Here is an 18643-nt window from a genome sequence, read left to right as displayed (position 1 = left end):
CCCTGCCATCTCTACAAAAAATAAAGAACAAAAATTAGCTGGTCATGGTGGCAAGCACTTGTTGTCCCAGCTACTTGGGAGGTTGAGGTGGTAGAATCACTGAGTCAGCCAGGCATGGTGACTCACGCCTGTAATCCTAGCACTTTGGGAGGCAGAGGCAAGAGGATTGCGTGAGCCCAGGGATTCAAGGCCAGCCTGCACAACTTGGTGAGATCTCATCTCTACAATAAATCAAAAAATTAGCCGCACGCCTATAGTTCCAGCTACTTGGAAGTATAAGGTGTAAGGATCACCTGAGCCCAGCAGGTTGAGGCTGAGGTGGTCATAAGATGCCACTGCACTCCAGCCTGGATGACAGAGTGAAACTCTGACTCAAAAAAAAAAAAAAGAATCACCTGAGTCCCGGAATTTGATGTTGCAATGAGCTATGATTGTGCCACTGCACTATGGCCTGGGCAACAGAGCAAGACCGTGTCTCTTTAAAAAAAAAATTCTGGTCAGGCTCAGTGGCTCAGCCTGTAACCCCAGAACTTTGGGAGGCCAAGGTGAGTGGACTGCCTGAGCTCGCAGGTTCGAGATCAGCCCAGGCAACTTGGTGAGACCTCGTCTCTACAAATTTTTAAAAAATTAGCTGGCTGGGGTAGCACGTGCCTGTGGTTCCAGCTTCTTGGAAGGCTGAGGTAGAAGGATCACTGGAGCCCAGCAGGTCAACACTGGTGTGGCCATGAGCATGCCACCATACTCCAGCCTGGGTGATGGAGTGAGACTCCAACTCAAAAAAAAAAAATCCTTTATGGTGATTTTAGGGTATTTTTTGTGAAAGCATTAAGGTGTATATAAATATACTGAATCTATTTTTTTTTCTTTTTTGAGTAGGCATGCTCATGTCCACAACATTCTTGACCTGCTGGGCTAAGGCAATCTTTTTGCCTCAGTCTTACAAGTAATTACAACCACAGGTGTATACCACCACACCCAGCTAATTTTTTAATTTTAGAGACAAGGTCTCACTAAGTTGCCCAGGCTGGTCTCGAACCCCTAGACTCAGGCAATCCTCTTGCCTCCGCCGCAAGCTGGGATTACAGACATGAGCCACTGCACCCAGCTTAACCTATCATCCTTTATTTATTTATTTTTTTTTTAGTTGTAGTCTCACTCTGTTGCCCAGACTACAGTGGCATGTTCCTGGCTACCATAGCCTCAACGTGCTGGGCTCCAGCGATCCTTCCATCTCAGTCTTCCAAGTAGCCGGAAGTACAGACTACCAAGCCTGGCTAATTTTTTTTGTTAATTTATTGTAGAGACGAGGTCTCGTCAAGTTGCCCGGGCGGGTCTGGAACCCATGGGCTCAGGCAATCCATTCGCCTCAACCTCCCAAAGTGCTGGGATTACAGACTGAGCCACCAAGCCCGGCCTAACCTACCATCTATAACTGGAAGTCTATCATTATTTTTCAAACTTGAGAATTCAGACTCCCAAGAACATCTTTAGATACCAGTTGAAGACACACTACATTAATTGTTAAATATTATCATTTTAGGCCACAAACATATTGAATTTGGCTTTCCTAGTACTTTAAAAATAATTTAAATCAATCAAGTTTTAAAAACCTAGAGATTTACATAAAAGTCCAAATTCCCAGTTTCTTTTCAAAATCAGAAGATCTGGCAAATATAGGTCTTAATTGACCAGATCTAGATAACTGCAACACAAGATCTACAGGTTGTCACAGTCATATGTTGTCCACCTCACTGCTTGGTCCATGAAGACAATTTGAGTTTCTGGCTTCTGCCTCGGTGCTAATGCAAATTTACTCAGATACATAAGATAGGCACAGATATCAATCACATGGCTGTAGTCAATAATGAAAAGTCATCCAGATAATGCAAAATATTACTATAGTAACTTTTTTGGATACCAATAAAATAAAAACAGAAAATTGCAAAATTCTTTTTGAGAACTCATAACTATTTTTGTTTGTTCATTTGGAGACATAGTCCCACTCTGTCGAGGTGGACACACAGCCTCGGCCTTCTAGGCTCAAGTAATCATTCTGCCTCAGCCTGCCAAGTAGGTGGGATTACAAGCATGTGCCACCCGGCCCAGCTAATTTTGGTGTTTTTTTGTAGAGATGAGGTCTCACTCTGTTGCCCAGGCTAGTCTTGAATTCCTGGCCTCAAGTAATCCTCCCACCTCGGCCTCCCAAAGTGCTGGGATTACAGGCTGAGCCACCAAGCCCGGCCCCAGATTAGTTTTAAGGGCTTTCAAGGCCTTTCCATAATTTGTTTTAGTCAGAGTCTCCTTCTGGAGTGCAGAGGCATGATCATAACCAACACAGCCTCAACCTGCTGGGCTCAGGTGACCCTTCCGCCTCAGCCTTCCAAGTAGCTGGAATTATAGGCATATGCCACCGTACCAGGCTAATTTCTTGATTTATTGTAGAGACGAGGTCTTACCAAGTTGCCCAGGTTGCTCTAGGCTCAGATAATCTTTTTGCCTCTGCCTCCCAAAGTTCTGGGATTATAGGTTTAAGGCACCACACCCAGCTTCCTATCCATAACTTCTTGTGTACACTCTGTGGCTTTAGTGAGCTTGCTTGCTGGGTGATAAAATCCTGGTGGCATTATTTCCAGATGACACACAAAATACCAAGGACTTCTAAACCATGGTTAGCCAGCCCAGAGTTGCCCATGGAATTTTTCCCTGTACCTTGGAAGTTTCTTGCAAGTGTTTGAATAATTGAAGATATTAATCATGCCCACTCTGCCCAAGATATATCCCTGAGTGATCTTGCCAAACTTTGTTCATGATTTTCATGGTTTGGCACACTACCTGGCCCAGCTTCGATTTTCCCAGGGGTAATCCTGGGAGAGATTCAAAAGCATTGCTGAAGACATTGTTAGGGTCAGGCTATTGTTTTTGTGCCCAGTTTCCTTTCTTTGGTAAACTTACCTTGAGGATGATCATTTTCCAGAGCTAGGGAGCTATCTGAAGAAGTGACCTGGAAAGACAAGAGAAATGAATTCAGCTTAACCCAGGCTCCATCCACTTTAGCTTAGCAACATTAGGGAAAGGGCTGGTGAACTGTAACGACTTCCTTTAAAGAACTATTAAGGCCCTTCAGAAATCAATTTAATCTACATGACAACCTGAAATAAATACTATTATTAGCCTTATTTTCACAGATCAGGCAACTGAGGACCAAGACACATTAAGTAACCTGTCCAAGGTCATGTGGCTGGTAAGGGATGGAGCAGGGATTTAAACATCTATCTGTTTGGTTCCAAACTTATGCACGTTCTTATATATTACACTGTCTAAAAAGTGAAGACCAAAAGCTCTAAGGATGGGGCTAACCCCTACAAAAGTCTTACAGATCTGCTTTATTAAAACATGGATGCCAGAGAGATAATGTTGTCTTCCCCCAAACACTCACTAGGCATAGTTGTGGACCCTAGAACTACAGACATACCCCTTACCATTGAGAGAGGCCCACAACTTGGGGGGGTCCCATTAGCTGACAGTAAGAGAGTTAAAGCTTGACTGAGGGGGTTGTTAAGGAGCCTGAATTTTCTGAAACTGGAGGCTTGAGTCCTCTCAGCACCCTTGTGAGTCAAAGGCTACTATATAGCCCAGGGAATGCTTGGTTTTCCAAGTTTCCTTTCCCAAGATAGTCTGAGATTAAAGTGTTTTGAATAGACAAAACTTTAGAAACATCTCTGTGCTCCCTCCAGTGGAATCCTTTGGAAGTTTCACTGTTATCTAGGAACCCATGAGGGATGATGACAATTTTCATCCACTAGCATCAATAGTTTTGAATCTATTTGCTCTGGGTAATATCTCCAAACTAATTAAAGCCATACTTCACCTCCATAGCTTCTGTAGTAACATAAAGTTAAAAGGCCTTGGTTTGAACCTGGGAAGTTGGCTGGCAAACAGGGTCAAGCAGGCAAGACAGCCCTAAACTTGCCCCACCTAATGGACTAGGGAAGAGGGCAAGGGGAAGGGGGATAATCTCCCCTGCTTCCCTCTGGATTATATAAGACTATTAGCTTGGTCTGACATTTTTGGCAAGGCTGTTGAAACAACAACCTCATCACTTATAAGCGGGAGACAGGGCTGGTTAGTGTGAAGATAGACACATGGTTGGTAATCATAGTCTCACAAAGATCTATTCAGAGGCACAAAAACAGCTACTTCCATAGAAGTTACTGTACCCATTATATGATACTTACACACTGTGGTGTGCTACAGTTATTTTGTTCATTATCTATCCAAACAGATTATGCATTCCTGGTAGCCTGTAACTATCTTATACGTTGTATCCCTCAAACCACCTAGCACAGAGTTTTGCATATAATTCACAATTTTAAAAAATTATCTAATAATAATATGAACAGAGAGACCTAAGACTAAGTTACAGGGAGAGAAAAGAGACATATAGTAAAACAGAGATACAGATACCAATATAAGAAAGTCAAATACAACTGAATATGTGACTTTCACTTTCTGCCTGTTTCACCATATGGAGAGGGAATTATGTCCACTCCTCTTTACTTTTAATAACATAGAGAACCTGAAAAAGTACCACTGTACTACATAGGTACAAAATATTACAGAGACACAGGCTACCTCTGACACATACACTCACAATTTCTCCCAAATTCCTGATCCACGTTTCCAATTATTTGTTTGACAACCACAGACATCACACAGACTCCTTAAATGCTTCAATATAAAATGAAAAAACTTTGTCCCCCCCAATCTTTTTACTCTTATTGTGGTTCCCATCTTTTTTTTGCATTGCTGCCTTCCCAGATGCCCAGAACTGCATACTTGATACCTCTACTCTTTTTTTTGAGTTGGAGTGTCTCACTCTGTCACCCAGACTGGAGTGCGGCGACATGCTCCCGACTACCGCAGCCTTGATCTGCTGGGCTCCAGCGATCCTTCCACCTTAGCCTTCCAAGTAGCCGGAACTACAGGTGTGCACTACCACACCTGGCTAATTTTTTTTTATTTATTGTAGAGACGAGGTCTCGCCAACTTGCCCAGTGGGTCTCGAACTCGTGGGCTCAGGCAATCCACTTGCCTTGGCCTCCCAAAGTGCTGGGATTACAGGCTGAGTCACCGAGCCCGGCCGATTCCTCCATTCTTAACATGTAACAAGCCAGTCGAGTGGCTCACACCTGTAATCCTAGCACTTTGGGAGTTGGAGGCAAGAGGACTGCCTGAGTCCAGCCTGGGCAACATGACGAGACATTGTCTCTACGATAAATAAAAAAATTAGCTGGGCATGGTGGCTCACTCATGTAGTTCCAGCTACTTGGGAGGCTGAAGCTGAAGGATCGCCTGAGCCCAGTAGGTGGAGGCTGCGGTGGCTGTGAGCATGCCACTGCACTCCAGCCTGGGTGACAGAGTGAGAATCCTACTCAAAAAAACAAAACAAAAACGTTATCAGCTGAGCTGAGACGCTAGCGGTGCCTCAAATCCATCTCTCTTTCCACTTTCATAGCTTTCATTTAGGCTTTTACTTCTCACTTCTGCAATACTGTCTAAGCTGGTCTTTCTGTCCCAAACCTATTTCCTCTTCAGTTTATCTTTTATGCTTTTACCAAGTTTGCACAGCAAAGTATGTAAGGTTTGGAAGGGACTTTCATCTCCAGCAACAAGAAACTGTACTTTCTGAAGTTCATGTACTGAAAGCTGTTATGAACATTCCTAAAGTCACTCCCTGCCTTGCTCATAAATCTTCCGCGGGTCCCTATAAACAAAGTTCCAATTTAGCATGGTGTGCAATACTTTCAACCTGACCTTAGCCTACTTTTCCAGTCTTTTCTCCTACTGTGACCAAAATCCAAAGCTCCAGCAACATCAAACCACAGGTTCACTCCCAATTCTTCTCTACATACCCCAATTTCTATGCCCTTGTTCATACTGTTCTCTCAATCTGCAATGCCTCTCCTAGGTCCACAGTAATTTTTCCCTCCTCTATTCTGTCACAGCCTTTTGTTTGTATTTTGATGACAGCATTTATTACAGTCTACTATAAATAACAGTTGACTTGTTGCTGGCTTGCCCTCACTCCCACTCCAGGCCCAGCATTTTCAAAGCAGGAGTTTTCGTCGTCTTCTTTTTAAAACAATTTCTACTCCAGAACCTAATCCAGTACATAAAGTGCAATGGCTAGAATAGAAAATCTATATAAAATGGTTTACAAACCATAATACATTTATAAGTAAGCAGAAAATGATACATTTTAAATTTAATGGAATTAGACACTTTATTCATTCTCAAAATTCTCTTATCCATAGGACTCTCTTGTCTGGGTGACTAACTGCAAATCACTTTACCACTTTGGTCTGTTTTCTTTTTTATAGCCTGAGGGACATGACCTCTGTGTCGGCAGACAGAAAGGGTTGTGACAAAGAATTACTCTGGGCATGTCACTGATTCAAAGCAAAGTGAACCTGCATTCTTTTACAGACAGTAGCAGCAGGTGATAAAAACCAAGATGGGAGTTACTCTGCCGGATAAAGGATACACAGTTAAAACTGTAGAAAGAGAAAAGGTTGGGAGAGATTCCAGAGTGCTAAAAAAGGCTCCTGAGAGTGAGAGTGGGTCCAAACATATAGCAGGCAAACTGCAGCATCTGTGAAAAGGTGACAGGGACCTACCAAAATTGGTCAATGCCTGCTCGCCAAGAATGAGCTACGCCAAAACGCCTGCTTAGGAGTCCCAGAGCAGGACACGACCTAAACTTGTCCAAGGGACACAGTGGCCTCTAGCACTGAAAAGATTTCTCCCTTCAGACAAATCCGGATTCTCGGTCTTATTAAGGGAATGTGACCTCGTTGGATGCAGTATGAAAGTCTTCAGATGTTCCTCCTGCCAGGGATCGCAGGGAGCACAGTCAGACCACCCGGGTGCAGGAGCTACCTGCAAGTTGGTATCCCTCCGGATCCCCTGCCTCACCCAGTAAATCCGGATCACAACCCCGCTCTCTCAAGCAAATCTCTGATAGGGCTTGAGGTGCTAAGAGAAAAGGAGGCCCGAGATTGCCAGGGCTTAAGTGGGCTACAAGGAGGGGAGTCAGGAGTCACTGCTCGCTCGGGCTGAAGGTACCGCGGAAGGAAAGAAGGCAGGGGCGCGGCCCAGTCCTAGGAGATGCGACCAACGAAGAAGCGGGGAGCCAGGGTCACAGAATAGGACAGACACCCGGCTGCTTCTAGTTTTCTAGACACCGGCACCAGCCCCTGCCGGCCCTCCCCGACTCCTAATGCGGGGGGGGGGGGTCTCCGGCTCCACAGCGCCCCCGGCCGCCCTCCTGGTCTCCTCACCGTCTCCATCGCAAAAGGCGCCAGCTTGGTTCGCTTGCTTTAGGAAGCTCGCTTGGGGCAGACCCACCCACATCCGGTGCCGCGACGCCACTTCCGCTCACGTCACAGCAGAAGCAAAACTTGAGTGGAAGGCGGGGAACCCACCCTTCCGGCGGTGGGCTGGCCTTGGTAACCGCCCTCCCCCGGGTCTTGGCGGACCTCACAGATCCGGGAGATGGCGAGGGTCACAGGACGGAGCCGCTTGTATTTAAAATGTTCTTTTTTTATTTATCGTTTAAAAACAAACTTGGAAGAAGCAAAATCCAAAACTTGCCCTTTGCCTCTCGCAACATAAATTATGTACAGTTCAGAATGACCGCTGATACAAAACATGCCAAGGACAGGGGCGCTGGGGGTGGAGGGAGAGGGCACTTTAAAAAAGGGAACCATTTCATCCGTTGTTACGAAGGACCAACCTTGCTGTACAGGATACACACAACACAAAATAAAGTCTTCACGGGATTCACACTTGTCAGCGATTTATTTTTTAAAAAGGGGGAGGGTCCTGGAGGTGAGGGGAGAAGACTGTAAAGGGGAAAACTGAAAATTGAGTATGTGCGAGTGTAAACCAACCCAAAATACAAACATGGGGGAGGGGGGATTTCTGATGCAATTATACAGGCAGGGTACTTAAAAAAACCAACAACCAAAATTCCAACCTTGTAGCTTGGGTCTGAGTTATAGTTTATATAAAAATTAAAAACTGTATAAGGTTTCTTCACTAAATTCTACAGGACTATCGGATACCTAGCATATGCTTACAAAGTCTGCCCCATCCCCTTTCCCAATCCCAGGGCCCAAGCCCCAACCAGAGCCTGACTCACAGGAGCCAATCTCCCCCTTCCTGTAGCCTAGACCTTTTACTCTCAGAAAAGGAACATCCAAGGGCTGTGGCTTTGGGGGCAGCAGCCCAGTTTCCCTACTGTCTGATTTAATTACAGCGGTTTCTGTGGGAGTGGGAGGTGTTATTCTCTTAAACATTTGCAGCTTGAAACAGTTGAGGAAGCAGCTTTAAAAAAAAAAAAAAAATCTCCCTACCCCCAACAATCCACAACCCCCAAATTCAAAACAAAAACAAACCTAAAATCACAACAGCGACCGAGCTCCCCCTCCAGCAGGCCCGCCCATCCGCCACCACCAAGCCCACCCCTACACTTCAGACATTTGATTTTTGAAAATATTAATTACAAAATGCCCTTTGCCCACAGCCCCTAGGAGAGAACTGCATATAAGCTTCATCTTCACCCCCACGGTTCCCTACCAGAGAGGGGTTTGGGGCCTCACCCACCCCCTACCTACCCCCACCCCCAGGAAGAGGTTCAACTGCAGCACAAGCTTGGGCAGAAAGGGGAAGGAAAGGGAGGCAGGGAACCCATCACCCTCTGGCTCCCCCTGGGGTCAGCTCACTTTTGTGCGTTATAACATAGTCCAACTATACAACAGGGGGTGGGAATCGCCCAGCTTCTATACCCCCATCTTACAGCAGTCACAGCCAGGGGGTGGGGAGTGGGGGGGTAAGGAAAAAGGGCGGTAGGTTGGGTAATGGAGGGGGCCCCCCCACAAGGGGAGCTCCATGTGTCCGCCCCATGCCCCCCTACCATTTATAAACTGGTTTTGTAAAAAGAAAATAGATATATTTATATAGAATATATAAAGCACAAAAATTAGTAGTTTTACATTTGCTCTCCCCGGGGGTGGGGGGAGAGGGGAGGGTTCTCACCTCCAGCCGGCTCCCCCATGCCCCACAAGACTATGTACAATCCCATGTATAAATAGATAAATACCCCCCACCCTCCCCGCGCTGACACTAAGCTCCCCCACCCCCACATCACCACCCCTTCCCACCAGACCAGCAGCAGTTTGGTGACTGAGGGAAAGTGGGAGCTCCGGGCCACACCCTGCCTCACTAGGTATGGGCATGCCACTCAGGGATAGCCCTCACCCTACCCCCCAACCACCCCATCCAGGGGCTGGAGGGCAAATGAGCTTATGATGGGGTTGGAGAACAGGAGGGAGGTATCCTGGTCCTAGGTTTAGCATATCCCTCCTGCCGCCATGTCCAGATGGAGAAGGAAGTCCTAGAGCAACTAGGGGCCAGGCATCCCCAGTCTTCATCATCATTTGCCTCAACCACCATCCCATGCCCATAATGAAAAACAAAGATGGATTTTTTGTTGTTGTTTTTCTTCCTCCTCCTACCCCCCTTCCACCCACTCAGAAGAGGGCAGTGAGGTGGGGGAGAGGGTTGGGGCAGTAGGGGGCTTGGAGAGGGTCTCACATTTCAAAACAGCAAAAAATCCAACACTTAAATGAGGTAGGTGTGGGTGCGGGGTCTCCTTGCCCGGCTTGCCTGGCTTGCCCTCCTGGGCAGCTGGGCGCCTCTTTCCCGTTCATGTTGCATTTGTCAAAGTGGAAAACAAGGAAACACAACCCATAGAGAGACAGAAACACAGAGGAGAAGAGGGAAACAGAGACAGATCAAGAGGGAAGGGGTTGGGGGTGAGGGTGGGGGCAGGACCCGGCAGGCAGGGCCAGGTGTGGGACCCGGCCTTTGGGATTGTCAAGCTTAGTCAAGTCTCTTTGCAGCCTTGAGTTGGGCCGGAGAGGTCAGTGGGAGCAGCAGGGCTGTGAGGCCCGGCCACACGTCCTCCTCCCCCCTCCCTGCTGCCTCCCAGATGCTTCTGGGTAGTTCCCGGCCCATATCCCCCTCAAACCTGAGATGCCCAATGGCTGCTTCTGTCTGGCCCCTCCTGGAGCTGGGGGCAGAGATGCCAGCCTGAGGGCCGGTGGCGGGGAAGAGGGTTGTCCCTGGTGCCCAGGGTGGGCTTGGCCTAGGGCCCTCTGCCCCAGCCTCCTGCTCCAGGGGCTCCGGTCAGCCGGCAGCCCCAGCCCTGGGTCCTGGCTCTGGCTGCTACCTCTCTTCCCCCTCATCCCTTTCAGGGAAGAGGTTGGGAGTGGGGGGACTCCCCTGCCTGGTAGCCTTAAAGCTTCTTAGTTCATCCACTTCCGACAATTCCAGGCTCCACAGTGGCAGGGGATCTTGTGCTGATCGTCCTCAAAATCAAACTGATAGTCATAGGTCAGCTGGAGAGAGAAGAGAGCAGAATCAGTGCTAGTCCCCCAGAGGAAGGTCTGATCTGAGAGGAGTGGCCTTAGAGCCCGGTTCCTAGGGAATGGCAGAGAAGGGAGAGAGCTGCTTTGTCCCTCAGGCTACTCTCTTACCTCCTCTCCTTTGGGGATTCGCCGGCTGGAGATGATGATGATTTTGTCCTCTTTGTCAAATGTTACAACTTCCGCCACACAGTTAGGGGCACAGGAATGGTTAATGTACCTGGATAGTGAAACAGAGTCCGGGATGTCAGGCAACTACGTTGGAACAATTTTGGTTCCTTGTTGGCTTGTTCCCAAAGTGCCACCTTCGGGGACCCCTAAATCCCGCCTTCATTCCTCTCTCACCTGGCAGGGCCTCCAGTCAACGTAGCATCGATCACATGTTCATTGTTTATTCGGAACATGTAAATGCCTCGGTTCTAGAAAGGCAGAGGTTGCCCAAGAAACAAGAAGATCAGAGAATAGCAGTGGTGGTGGCGGAATCACGTAGAAGATTCAGGCAGTGGCTTTTCTTGCACTTTCTTCATTTCCTCTGCCTGTCTCCTCCCCACAACAGATTTCCACCTGCTCTCCTGAGTCCAACCTTGTCCCCTCACTCCTTGGCCAAGTGTGGACCAAGCACCACAACGGCCCCTCTACCAACCCATACCTGCTCCTCATAGATCTTCTCCCGCCGGTTGGCCACCTCGTTGCGGATGATGGTGCCAATATACTCGATGACCATTGTGTGCTTTTCCAGGTCCTTGGCTGCATAGAGCCCCAGGCCCTGGATACGGGAGCGAGCCAGATACACATTGTTCTTCCACTCGGTGCGCAGTCGCCGGTACTGAGATGACTTGGAGTGCACAAACTGCTTGCTGTATGGGGTGTTGGTCTCGCCTGTGAAGGTGCTCTGATATGCCTTAGACATGCTGGTGCTGTTCAGGGTATGGGGCCTGGGAGGTGATACAGTCCATGACAACACAGCTCTCCCTCAGACCAAGTAGACACCACCCGCCTCCTCTGCCTCCTCCCTGGGATGTGCAACACGTGGTTAGAAGTGTGTGCTGCTGGCAAGCATCAGAAGTGCTGCCTTGGGAGTGGAGTGGAGGCAACTAGGTCATAGCTCTGGTGAGGCAGCAACTAGCTACAGGGACCCTTCTCACACACTGAGTACAGAGAGCCCAGGATGAGGGGTAGGGTGGGGGGGGGCACCAATTCCCCTACACTGAGCCTGCTCTTCCATCTCCCACTTCCTACCGCCCTTCTAACAAACCATACTCAAGGCTAGGCTCCTCTGGGAGATCTTCCCCAAGCAGCCCAAGCCTAGAATTTAAGCTGATGGTTTGCTTGAGTGTCCGAGACCTACCTCCTGCAAGCCCTGGAAGCCCTGAAAATGGGGGCCATGTCTACTAGCTGTGAAATCACAGTCTAAATGGTGGTATCCTTCCCTTTCTTCAGACTGTCCCCTTGTCTGACATAACATCAGGCTCTGTACAGACGGCTCAGTGCAGGGGAATGACTGCTGCCTGGTGGGATGCCTTTTCACCACCCTAGGGCACCAGTCAATTCTTGCCCATCCCAGAGCGGTGGTTTTCAAACGTTGTTGGTTCTTTTTGTTTTTATTTAGCAGAAATCTTTTCTTTTTCTTTAACAATATGGTGATTGAAACTCTAATACATAAACTAGATGACAATGGAGCTCTTCTGGCTGAATCCAATTTGGGGAAGGGGGAGTTATGCATGGGAGGGCCAAGTTCTGCCCATCAGCTTATGTGTTCCGGGACTTTTTGGAACACATGCACTCATAGTTTGAAAACCACCGTTGTAGAGCATTAAGGATCAGGGCTGATGAGGGGTAGAGGAGTCTCTGATGCTCTACGATAGCCTTAGAGCCACCGGAGGGCTTCGAGAAAGCCCTACTACCATAGATTCTTCCTCCCTCTGCCCAGGGACCAAGGTCGGGCTACTGTGGTACACAGAAATAAGTGACCCACAAGTCAAGAGGTATGGATCTGGTCCCAGCTGTGTGACCTTTGTCTAGTCACTTAATCCTTCTGGGTCTCAGTTCTCTCAGCTGTAAAATGGGGGTCATACCACCTGCCCTACCTACCTCATAAGGTTGTTGTGAGGATCAAATGAGATAATGGATGTGAAAACGCTTTGAAAAAAAAAGTATAAAGTGCTATACAAATGTAAGGCTTTACTATTTTTCTATTATATCTCTATTTCTTTATTTTTGACACCAACTCATCCTGGGGAAGGGAAGGTGACCCTAGCACTCATGGGGTTTTATCTGAGGTTTGGGAGAAATCACAGACCTTTGTGGAAACAAAACAAGAGAGGGAAGAGGTCACCAGGTTCCTAACATAGTTCATAAAATTTCACCACTATCTACCCAGACCCTCCCCAGTAGCTGTTTCTCCAGGGTGCCCAGCTCTGTTCTACTTTCCAGGTCAACCCAATACACCTGAGTGGGTTGGGAGAGGAGGAAAGGGACACTCCACTGATACCTGTGTACCCTCTAACCAGGAGGTCTAAGAGTGAATCCCCAGTCTTTCCAAGGGAACTCTGATCTGCATCCTCAAACCTCATCATGTGATCAGAGAATCTCTATCAACATCCATACCCACATCCCTTGGCCCCAACTCCACAAGCTCACCGTTTGTAGTGTGTGAGGATTTTAGGTTCCGATCGGGCGCAGCCAGTGGGATTGATCATGAGTGGCAGTTCCATGAGAGGGTGGCGCCCATAGCGGAATAAATAGTTTTGACAGCTCTCCACCCCAGGCAGCTGTGGGCACAGGTTGTACTCACCTTAGCCTGAGCTCTTGCGGGCAAGGTCAAAGTTCCCAGTATACCCTTAGCCCCCAGCTCCCAGCCCCTTTCTTACTGATTCAGCTATGCGAAGCACAGGATGCACTGTCAGCCCGAAGAGCTCCTCGCCTTTCAGGTACTCAGGGAAGAGCCGCAGCATGTCGGCCTCTTTTCTCATGGCAGCCACAGGCTCAATAATGCGATTCCACACGGCTAAGAAGCAGGGAAAGAAAGTAGCCCTCAGAGACAACTTCTGCTCACTGACTCCCAGCCCCAACCCCAATCCAGAGCTGCAGCTGTTTTCTGTGGCCTTCACACCTCCCTGTCATGAAGGTGCATGGCTTTCAGGACTCCTTTTTGGCCTCCTAGTCCCACTGTCTCTCTTAAAAAGCCAGGAAGCTTTTAACCCTGGAGGGGCATTACAGAGCTGTAGGCCACAAACTCAGGGCCCAGGAGACCCAGCATAGGCCATGGACAGTCCTTGTAGAAAGAGCAGGCATGCTTTAGAGTTGGGAAGACTGAGTTCGGGTTCTAGTACTGGCTATGGGACCTTGAGACAAACACAGTCATGTGCCACATAAAGATGCTTTGGTCAATGATGGACTGCAGATAAAACAGTGGTCCCATAAGATTGTAATACTGTACTTTTATTGTATCTATTCTATGTATGGCTATGTTTCGATACTCAAATACTGACCGTGGTGTTACAGTTGCCTACAGTACTCAGTACAGTAACATGCTGTACAGGTTTGTAGCCTAGGAGCAATATGCTCTACCATATGGCCTAGGTGTATAATAGGCTGTATCATCCAGGTTTAGTAAGTATACTCTATGAGGTTTACACAATAAAATCATCTAATGACACATCTCTCAGAACACATCATTAAGTGATACATGACTGTACTTAAATCTAAGATTCTGTTTCTTTATGTATAAACTGGACATAATCATAGTATTTACCTGATAGGGTAACATGAACACAATAACCTATACAAATCACTGAACTTAGTTTGTGGCACACAGTACATGCTCAATAAAAGGTACGTGCTCTTATTGTTTTTATCATTAACACTACAACTAAGATGAAAAGAATTCTGTCTAGGGGAAAACCACCACGAGGACTCATGGTTAGGATCCGGCTGGGTGATCCAGATGATAGGATCTTAGAACTGTTTCCACTGAGGACAGAAAAGGAGCTAGGCGATGTGTGGTTAGACAAGCAAAATACGTTCAATTACAAGGGAATTTAGGGTGGCTGGGAGAGCACAAAACACTTTCTTTGGGGATTTTCCAGAGAGCCCTGCCTGCCTGAGGTGGAAGAAGGAGGAGCACTCACATGGAGGCTGCAGATCCTCTTACCAAATTGTAGCAGTAACCCTAGGAGAAACTTGCCCGATTCCATATCACCATTTCAAGGGCCCAGTGCTCACCCTGTGGGGAGGCGTCAGTGAAGACCAGGTCTTCCAGGCCCTGCTCGATAACTTTGATTACAAACTCTGGCCGCCCGTTGTTCTCGCCAATAGAGCAGCGATAGCAGCAGCGACGATTGTTGGTGCGGAGGCTCCAGTAGATGCGTGTGGCCTCGTAGCCCACGGGATAGAGGGCAGTGGCACTGTGGAAGTCGGCCATCTGGTGAGGGAGCAGCTGTCCAATAGCATGGAACACAAGGCCCCCCACACGGAACATGTGCAGCCGTTCTCCCCGCTGAATGATACTGGCAATTTGCTTCACCTCGTCCCGCTCAATGTAGACCCGCCGGAAGACAGCAAAAGAGCTCAGCTCCTGTTCACAGGGCCCCTTGATCTTATGCATTGGACATAGCATGGTCTTGTCCTTGAAGAACATGCACTTGGCGCGGATGGCACAGGCAAAATGGTAGACGTTGGGGCAACGCATGCGATTACAGCTGCTGGTGGCACCGGTTCGCTGGCACAGGGAGCACTTGGTTAGCAGCCCTCGGTGCAGGGCAACCTCCACATTCATCAGTGCCCCTCCCTGGGTCTCATACACCTCCGTGGACCACAGGGCACAGTTGAGGTGCACCCACAGGTCCAGGTCCAGGTTCAGCAGGCGGGCAGGCCCATCAGTGGCCCCATCACCCTCTTCATGACAGAAGCAGCAGCGCCGCATGTCCCGAGGCACCTTGTCAGGTCGCAAGGCTGTCCCAAGCTGTTCCATAAACTCTGCCACTTCCCGTTCATCCTCCTGTCGCCCGCTGCCCTTCTGGATGGTTAGCAGCAGCCGCAGCCTCTTCCAGCGTACTCCCTTCCATTTCTTGAGGCGAGGGGGATGGGAATCTTCACCCTCTTCAGGGGGCCGGGCTCGGGGCTTGGGCCGGGCTGATTCAGGGGATGAGGCCAGTGGCAGAGGTGAGGGGACTGATGGCTCAGCCGAGGGTTCGGCTGGAAGTTCAACCAGGGGTTCAGCAGGGGGGCTGGCAGGAGAGGGTGCCAAGGGGGATGGGGGCGGGGAGGGTTCTTCAGGAGGCGGGGCTGAGAGCTGTCGCACGTCCAGATTGGAGACATTGTAGGTGTAGCTGTGCCGTGTGGGCGGCTCTGGGGCGGGGCTCTCCTATAGGAGGGCACCCTGTATCATTAGTGCCAGATCCTCATTTAACTAGCCCTCTTCCTCCCCTCTCCCAGAGTCCACTCTCCCAAAAGCCCTCTGCGTTCTCTGCCCTAGGCAGCACCTCTTTTCTAAAATCCACTCCTTTTTCTCCTCCAGACCTACCTGCTTCAGGAGGCTCAAGATGTCTAGCTGGCTCTTAAGGGTATAGCCAGGCAATACTGCATCAAACTGCTTCAACCAATCCAGGCCAGCGTCTGGGCTCTTGCCTCCTAGACCCTTTTCTTTCCCACCTGCAGGAAGGAATAGGTCAAAGCCTCCCACCAGAATCATTCCTCTCAGGTCCCAAGGGGCTTTCTAGCCTCACTCACCAAGGCCCTCAGCTTCCCCCTTCTTAGGCTCAATGCCTGCCCGGGCAGGACTCTCTGGGAACAGCACCTCATAGGAGTTAGGGATCTTCATGCTTAGCAGCTCTGCCACTGCCACCATCACACCATTCAGGTTCTGCCGGGGCCAGGAAAGAGATGGAAGAGACATGTCAGCAGAGTGTCTGAAGTTGGCACTACTACCAGCTGGATGGGGACAAGGACACTCAGAACCCACTCCCATGCCATCCAGCTCCTCTCGCACAATTTCTTCACAGCAGCCTTCCCTAAACTGCTGTGGGCATTGGCAGATGCTCCACAAAAAAGGGAACCATGTCAACTAAGCTTAGGAAATGCTGTATGCTCTATCCACAGCTTAGAGAGTCACAAGGCACACCAGCAAATTAAAGGACCTGACGAGTCGTAAAGAAACCTATCATGTTGTTTTAACTGAGTTTTCCAATTTTCTTTGACCATAAGACCCTGTTAACATTTCCAAAAACTAAATGTGACTTGTGGCATCTGTCACATTACATACATGCTTCTTAGTTGTTGACTTGTCTTTACCACTGAATTATGAGCCCCTTGAGGGCAGGGGTCAGGCTTTATTTACCCTAAACCCACTGCCTCTAGCCTAGGTTTTTACATACAGTAGGTACTAAACACATGTTTTTGAACAATCCGGACAAACTCCAGGACCACCCTCTGATCAAGGTCCCTTTGGCCTTGAGAAACCCTCAGGACATACCTTGGCTGCAGCAGCAGAGACCGTCAGCATGACGGACACCTCACTTCCTTTGCCCTTTTCCCAAGTTGTGGCAGGCAGCTTTCCAGGAACCTCCAGGTCGATGGCTCCATAAGGTTTGGTATCTGGGAAGACTGAATGAGAGAGGGGGATTGTAGAGCACCCTGCTACCTCTCTCCCAGCTCTGACAACCTGGCTGAGCCAGGCCTGGCCCAAACCCAGAGCAGCACATACCTGGGATGCTGACCCGGGGAATAAGGGGGATGACGGGGGAAAGGGCCCGGTCGTCCTGCTCCCACCGGCCTGAGCCCAGATGAGGGAAGCGAGGAGCCTCCTCCCCCAGGATGCTCTCAGGGGATGAAGCTGGCACAATGCTGTCAGGAGAATCACTATCCTCATCACTCTCCATCCTGTGGGCCAAAAGTAGATGTCTGTCATCACAACCCTATGGATTCCCTCTCCCAAATCTAGTGATCAGTAGATATCATTATCTTACTTGAAATCTGCCATTGGCAAAAAAAAAAAAATAGAGCAATTTGTTCCCCAATCCCCTTCCTCATGCCCATATTTTCAACCCTACTCCCACCTGACATCCTCAGTCTGGTTGTGAGGAGGTGTAGGCAAGGCGGCCAGCAAGTCTAGACTCTTCACTTCTGACGCATCTGAGGGGTGGGGAGGGAGAAGAAAGGGTGAGGGTAGCCAGAGCTGATGGAGCCTTCTCCCCAATATATTAGGCCTAACTAGCATGAGCCCTTAGCTTTTTTTTTCTTTTGAATCAGAGTCTCATTCTGTTGCCCAGGCTGGAGTGCCATGGCATGCTCATGGCCACTGAACCCTCAACTGCTGGGCTCAGGCAATCCTTCTGCCTCAGCCTTCCAAGTAGCTGGAACCACAGGCATGTGCCACCACGCCTAGTGAATTTTTTGATTTAGAGACAAGGTCTCAAATCCCTGGGCTCAAGCAATCCTCTCTGCTCTGCCTCCCAAAGTGCTGGGAATACAGCCACTTCACCTGGCCTAGCTTAACCACCCTGGTTAGCTGTCTTCCCACCTACCACAGTGGGGCAGACAAGCTATATTTACTGAGCCTTTCCTTAGTGCTAGGCACTAGATTTTAGATATACTATTTGTTTAATCTTTTAACAACTCCATTAGGTGAGTACTGTAACATGCATTTTACAGTGAGAAAACTGAGGCTCACGCAAGTTAATCAAGTTACTTGGCTGAAGTAAATACAGTTAAATAAATGCAGGAACCAGAATTCAAATCCAGATCTGACTCTAGCTCTATACTCACTAAAGCTGGGCTGGTCCTTTCACGCAAAGCTTCATTGAGATGCTCCTGCCACCCATCTCCCTTGCTGCCTTTGCTCTAGACTCCAGAAGACCCATCTTTCTTTGCCCCCAGGAAGTCAGTCCTGAAGAGGCCTTTCCTATCTCAGGTGGCCTGTCATGTAAGCACACAGAACAGCATGCAACCCACTCATTTCTTAAACTGCATGGCACACTAACTTGGACCCTGGCCACCAAACCCCACTGGGGAGAAGTCTGCATCTGACTTACCCTTCAGTGCCCCTTCAGTATCCCGGGCAGAGGCTGCATCCTTGGGGTGCTCCCCCAGCTCTTCAGAGGGAGTAACACCATTCACCATCTTCTGCTGCACCGATGGGGGTGGGGTGGGGGGCA

At 48.8% G+C, this 18643-nt stretch overlaps 2 protein-coding genes across 4 annotated transcripts in view; both read right to left on the bottom strand.

Moving 5' to 3' along the window:
* The window catches only part of PRKAG1 (protein kinase AMP-activated non-catalytic subunit gamma 1), a 16987-nt gene extending 9541 nt beyond the window's left edge, over window positions 1-7446 (bottom strand). Inside the window, exons 1-2 of one of the 3 annotated variants that reach the window (XR_002482703.1) lie at window positions 7341-7438; window positions 2953-3001 (exon numbers count right to left, since the gene is read on the bottom strand). Coding sequence is in view for 2 of the 3 variants with exons in the window: in XM_008070882.2 (XP_008069073.1) it covers window positions 2953-3001; window positions 7341-7349 (58 nt within the window). In the remaining variant the exon portion in view is untranslated. Of the gene's footprint in view, window positions 1-2952; window positions 3002-7340 lie in introns of all 3 variants that reach the window. The other 2 variants (XM_008070882.2, XM_021718976.1) reach the window with 2 other exon arrangements.
* Window positions 7447-7581: 135 nt separating this feature from the next.
* KMT2D (lysine methyltransferase 2D) overlaps window positions 7582-18643 on the bottom strand; it is a 35609-nt gene continuing 24547 nt past the window's right edge. Inside the window, exons 44-56 of the mRNA XM_008070881.2 lie at window positions 18521-18643; window positions 17546-17621; window positions 17194-17369; window positions 16963-17093; window positions 16221-16353; window positions 16015-16142; window positions 14715-15855; window positions 13361-13497; window positions 13131-13261; window positions 11140-11425; window positions 10836-10909; window positions 10602-10710; window positions 7582-10463 (exon numbers count right to left, since the gene is read on the bottom strand). The exon at window positions 18521-18643 is cut by the window's right edge and continues 52 nt beyond it. Of these exons, the coding sequence (XP_008069072.1) occupies window positions 10371-10463; window positions 10602-10710; window positions 10836-10909; window positions 11140-11425; window positions 13131-13261; window positions 13361-13497; window positions 14715-15855; window positions 16015-16142; window positions 16221-16353; window positions 16963-17093; window positions 17194-17369; window positions 17546-17621; window positions 18521-18643 (2738 nt within the window). The 3' untranslated portion in view covers window positions 7582-10370. The remainder of the gene's footprint in view (window positions 10464-10601; window positions 10711-10835; window positions 10910-11139; window positions 11426-13130; window positions 13262-13360; window positions 13498-14714; window positions 15856-16014; window positions 16143-16220; window positions 16354-16962; window positions 17094-17193; window positions 17370-17545; window positions 17622-18520) is intronic.

Source organism: Carlito syrichta, unplaced genomic scaffold, assembly GCF_000164805.1.
Source record: "Carlito syrichta isolate Samal-C Ts95f unplaced genomic scaffold, Tarsius_syrichta-2.0.1 Scaffold314050, whole genome shotgun sequence".
Lineage (NCBI taxonomy): Eukaryota > Metazoa > Chordata > Mammalia > Primates > Tarsiidae > Carlito > Carlito syrichta.
Note: the sequence above shows the minus strand (reverse complement) of the source record. Positions and strands in the feature narration are given on the sequence as shown.